Source organism: Rhipicephalus sanguineus, chromosome 3, assembly GCF_013339695.2.
Source record: "Rhipicephalus sanguineus isolate Rsan-2018 chromosome 3, BIME_Rsan_1.4, whole genome shotgun sequence".
Lineage (NCBI taxonomy): Eukaryota > Metazoa > Arthropoda > Arachnida > Ixodida > Ixodidae > Rhipicephalus > Rhipicephalus sanguineus.
In genome coordinates this window covers 100,870,455-100,875,654 of record NC_051178.1, presented here as the reverse complement: position 1 = coordinate 100,875,654, position 5,200 = coordinate 100,870,455, and the positions used below count along the sequence as shown (strand labels likewise).

General features: G+C 45.9%; 1 protein-coding gene across 1 annotated transcript; it reads right to left on the bottom strand.

Moving 5' to 3' along the window:
- Positions 1–1,217: 1,217 nt before the first annotated feature.
- LOC119385703 (cuticle protein 16.8-like) lies at positions 1,218–2,810 on the bottom strand. Its single transcript, XM_037653096.1, has 3 exons — positions 2,799–2,810; positions 2,179–2,328; positions 1,218–1,799 (listed from the first exon to the last, which is right to left on the bottom strand). The coding sequence occupies exons 1-3, from the start codon at positions 2,808–2,810 to the stop codon at positions 1,218–1,220; spliced, it is 744 nt and encodes a 247-aa protein (XP_037509024.1).
- Positions 2,811–5,200: the final 2,390 nt, after the last annotated feature.

Sequence of the window (5,200 nt, the reverse complement as noted above, 5' to 3'; positions counted from 1 at the left end):
TGGATCAATTTTGCTATATATGTCAGGAAAATTCATCCAACGAACCGTTGTAAGTGCAGCTCTCTGCGTGTGTCCTTCCTGCGTCCCGCTCGTAATTTTGCGCTGTGTGTTTCAGTGGGAACATGTCGATATGCTCGGGTTTGGAGATCCTAAATTGTTTCTCAAAATCGGAAGAGAACAACGTAAGTGGATGTATGAAAACTATAATCAATTCATTTAGAGTCAGGAGTCGTCGTGGCGCCTCAAGGTGGCCATTCCAACTCTCACTTAATGCAGTTACCAATATTTCTGTTCTGTTCTTTTCTGTTCTAACTGTTTTGCTGTTGAGAGGTTGAGGTCCATATAGCCTCGGCTACTCCATATCACTAAGTTATGCAGCGAAAAAAAAAGAATACTGAAAGGTACCGAAACATGAACAATCCGAAAAAAAAAACATAATAGCACACTGAAACCACTTCAAATATCATACTAATACACAGTTTGCTTGCAGCAGTTCACACTGTCATAAACTGTTCACCCGCACACCTTCCTTTTCTACTATCAGTAAATGCACTAACGCATTTCATATAAATCCGATACATTCAAACTTGACTGCTTTAATACTACAAATCCTCAAACGCGTTAACAATAATAATTAGCGCTACAGCACAAGCGATACAGCACACGCTACAGCACAAGTTGTTTCATATCAAACCAATGTCCAGTCAGCAGTCCACAATGTTGAAGTAACTCTTGATATTGTGACTCGTTGACTGTAACGCGGAGAACCTCCCCATTGACCGCTAGGCTAGCGATACGGCATGCGCGCGAGCGCTCCCTAGCTATAGTGTACACAATGTTGTCAAGGAGCACAACGGTTGCCGCTAGTTTACAAATCTGTGTGGACGCTGATGCCAAATTCATTTTCGAAATTGCGACTCACATCGCAGGTATCTACATGCGTACCACCACTCAGTGATGGCTCATTCATTGCAAAATTACTTCACCTATTTAGCCATAGAATAATTTATTTATCATATATGCAATTTATTGTTAACCTAATCCTGAAAATAAGAAATGAAAGGTATGGCAGTGCTTTTTTTGTTCGAGAATATTCGCCCTCTCTCCTGATTACTGCAGAAGTTAAAAAACGACCGCTTCCAAGCATGTTCAAAGCTCTTTATTTCCTTGTACTGCTGGAGATCGATCACTAGCATCCTAAATAACGAGGAAATGCATTAACGACGACGGAATCCGTGATGAGCGGAAGGCCAGCTTCCGTATCCAACAGGGGCACCGTTGACATCAGGTCTGTAACCTGCACCATAGCCAGCGGCAGCGTAACCATAGGGAGGTTGGCCGCCTCTGGGGAATCTACCAAGCTCTGCACCGCTGGCAACGCCTCCGTAACGCCCGTAGGGGGCGTAGCCATAGGCACCAGCGGCGCCTACGTATGAGTTGTATCCGTATCCGCCGTAACCACCGTAGCCGCCAGGGAAGTACGGTGCTGGCCCCTGTGTGCCGTAAGCTGCAGGCGCCCGACTCTCTACAGCACTTGATGGGACTGGTGGGACGACTGGCGAAGCGTTGAAGACGGCGTCTGCACTGGCACCAGGTGCGGTGCCTGGCTCGTTGGTGTCCACGCTAGCCCGAAAGCCATACGCGTCGGCCACGTAGTTCACTCGTCGATAGAGGCCGTTGGAGTCTCTGTAGCCGTAAGAGCCGGTCTTGGCATTGTTGGAGTCACCCTGCTCGCTGTGGAACTGCCGGTTACCGTACTCGTCCACATTGTTGTAGCCAAAAGTGTACGGCTGAGGCGGCTGCGAAGGGGAAGGAGTTATGACGCAGATCTATTCGCAAAGCACAGTGGTGTGCAACGAGCGGCTTTGCAAATCTAAAGAATACATACTGCTTTACAATATACTCATTACACGAGCGAGCCCATGAAGTTATTCACGGCACCATTCTTCTTTTCGGAGCATTCTCTCGAGGACACCGCGCATGCATCGCTGAACCACTGCTATTGCTCATGAGAATAAGTGGCGTACGAGTTGTCAGAACATCACTGTGATATTAGCGAAGTATTAAAGGTCGTGTTCACGTTTGCACATTCCTAAGACCACAAAGACGATACATACATGATTTCCTTAACTTGAAGCTAGAGTATATAACACGTCATGGAAAAAAAATAGAGCTTACAGAAGCGTAAGCGTCGTATCCTCCGTAAGAAGCCGCCGCTGCAGAATCAGTGTAGCCTGTGTATCCTGCACCCACGTAACCAGCTTGGTTGGGCTGGTGGTGTTCAAGAGCGTGGCATTCAACGACCAGGTAGACGATCAGCACTTGCACCTGCTTTGTGAGGGAACGCGTGTGTATCGCTGGTTCAAGTAGCAGTGCTATGCTGATGGTGGACACGAAATAAAGTGAACTGCTTAGATTCGCGCTCATTGCTTTCTGTTAATGTTTCAGGGAGACGAAAAACAAAAATTTCAGGATTATTGTGATTGCCTGCGTGTCTTGGTACGGTAAAGCATATCCTAGGCAGTCTAGTTATTACGGTTAATTATGCAGAAAGGATAAAAGTTCCTGAGAACATAGACGCAGTATGTACTTTCTTCTTATGCATTCCATTCAAAAATGAAGAGTTCGTCTCAACATGCTTGTTGGCGCCCTTTCTATAGCCTGATGAATCATGTGCAACTGCACAAGGAAGAACTGACATTTGACTGATACATTCTTCCTACTTCAGCAAGCGAAGGCTGCTGAAGAACTTAGAGAATTCAACGCGATCTCACATATACCATTGTGATTTGACTCACCACTGGAAACATTGGTAATGCTGAGAGGATCCTGAAACTAGGGAAGGAAGCTGGTGTTCACAGTACGACGCCTAGAAGAAAGCGAATGACTTGTGCTGGATTCATCTTTGAAGCAGCCGAGTTTTATACTCTTGCCAGCGACACCTGTGTTGAGCCTTTCTTTGCGCGTGACGCGACATTGCAGCACGCTTTGTAGTTTCACAGTGCATGTCTTGCTTTCGCATCTTGCCAAACGACAATGTCGCGCCATACCGCCAGCGAGAAGGAGTCCACTTTTGCGTAACTGTCGTGCATACCCTGTAGCACGACTGAAAGGCTAAGCCAGATGACCGCCCGTATTCACTGGAATGATCCTTGAAAGGACAAGTAAAAGTTATTCATTTCAACAGTCAACGATTCGTATAGAAAAAGCGCTGTTCTTTTTTTCCGTAAGTACTATCAGACCATGATAATGTACTTACAGTCAAGTAATCGGTTTGTACGCGAAGGATAAGCTATCGCTAAATAAAATAACAGCGTCGGCGATTTGATCATTATACCACAAAAATCGCTTAGGGCCATTGGAGGATTCCAGAAGGCCGGGCAATAATGAAATGGTCGCACAAACATGAAGCTTCGGTAAAACGAGCCTTACAGACGGAAGCCCCCGTTCACGGTATACAACCTACATCAAGTTATTTGTACCAAACCTCGAAGAGTTCACATGTGCTCTAACCACCTATTGTGGTGGCTTAGCACGAAAGGTGTCGTGCTGTTGAGCTCGATAGCTGTGTTCGATTACCGGCCTGGCGGCCGTATTTACACGAGGGAGAAATGGGGTGAATACGCCTGTACATTGGTTCAGTTGCATGTTAAAGAACGCCAGGTTGTCAAAGTTAGACCGAAATTGTCCACTACTGCGTGTCATAACCATATTGTCGTTTTACTCGTAAAATTTCTTCAATTAGTATATTATGTAAACTAAAATAATGTAGCGAATGTGTATATCAGTTCAGTCTTCCTCACTTGTTCCGTCAATTACGAAATTGTGTCCATGACACCGTGCCAAGGCTGACGTCGTTGGGGTCAAAAAAATGGGCCAAGTCGGTTGCATGTATCCTTATCATGATTACGCCATGCTGACTGCGCCTCAATTTGCCAAAGTGCCTCCGTTATTATCCGGGGACCAAAGCCGTGAAGAAGACACAACCCAAGATGATACAAGCCCACTAATGGCGGCAGCCTTGACGCTCTGGTTCACGTTTGCTCGGATTTTCGCTCCTTTCACGCTTGCCTTCCTAGGCAAATCACGTTTACAGAACCAGCACATATAGTTGCATTAAATGTTCTCTCTAAGAACAGAGTGTTGGGCTAGTTGGCTATTCATGAATGCCGAAAGAATAAGCGCTAAAAATTGACTAGCACAAAAAGGAGAACAAACAAAGGACTGGCTGTACTAACTGTTAACAAAACAACGGCGAGAGTGATGTGCTTGGATTTTGTCTCAGCGTCAGTTTTTAACGAGCAACCTTACTTGCAGCAACCAGGCGTGTGTATTGGAGCATGCGTAGCTCCTGTTTTTTGCGAAATATTTTTATCTGATATTGACTCTTCCTTGCATGATGCTTTTAATGGGGGGCCAGTTTTAAAAGCTTTCAGATACGTTGATGACTTTTTATTACATTCAACCAGCCACAGGGATTCTTCCTTGCCTAATATAGTGTCGGGCATTTTAGATGTCTTTAGGCGTTTTGGACAAGAGCATATCTTCACGTACGAGACCCCCAACTCCAATGAGTTGCAATGTTTAGATCTAAACCTGCGATTCAGTGCGCATCATGTTTGCTGGGCGTACTTTCCCCGTGCCAAGAAAGAATTATTGCCTTTTGAATCGGCTCACTCAAAGCTCATCAAGAGGGGAATTGTACAATGCATAATATATGCTCTCGGAAAGTCGTGCCCACATCGCATGCAGAAAAGCTCTGATTGGAAGTGACCCGCCTTTTGGCGGCAGGCTACCCTTCGCAGGTCATTCTAGCAGTCGCCGAGTCGCTCTTGCAAAGAGTCAGACATGGGGCAGAAAGGGTAGGGGCTCGGGGGTTGACTAGAAGATCACTGATCACGCCATACGTCCACACCCTGTCGCATGGTATCAAGAAGGTGGCAAACCGGCATGAAGTGCATGTGGTTTTTTCTGCCCCAAATAAGCAGCAGAAACATTGCCCTCGAATTTGCGCTCAAAGCAAACGAGGATGCAGCAACAGTCACGTAAACGCTTTCGTCGAATGCTCTGTTGGAGTTGTTTACTCCATTCCCATGTACTGTGGGAAAATGTACATCGGCCAGTCCGAAAGATGCGTCAATGACCGACTTATAGAGCACGCACTAAGTGCAACAAAAAAAAAAGAGGACAAGTATGCGCA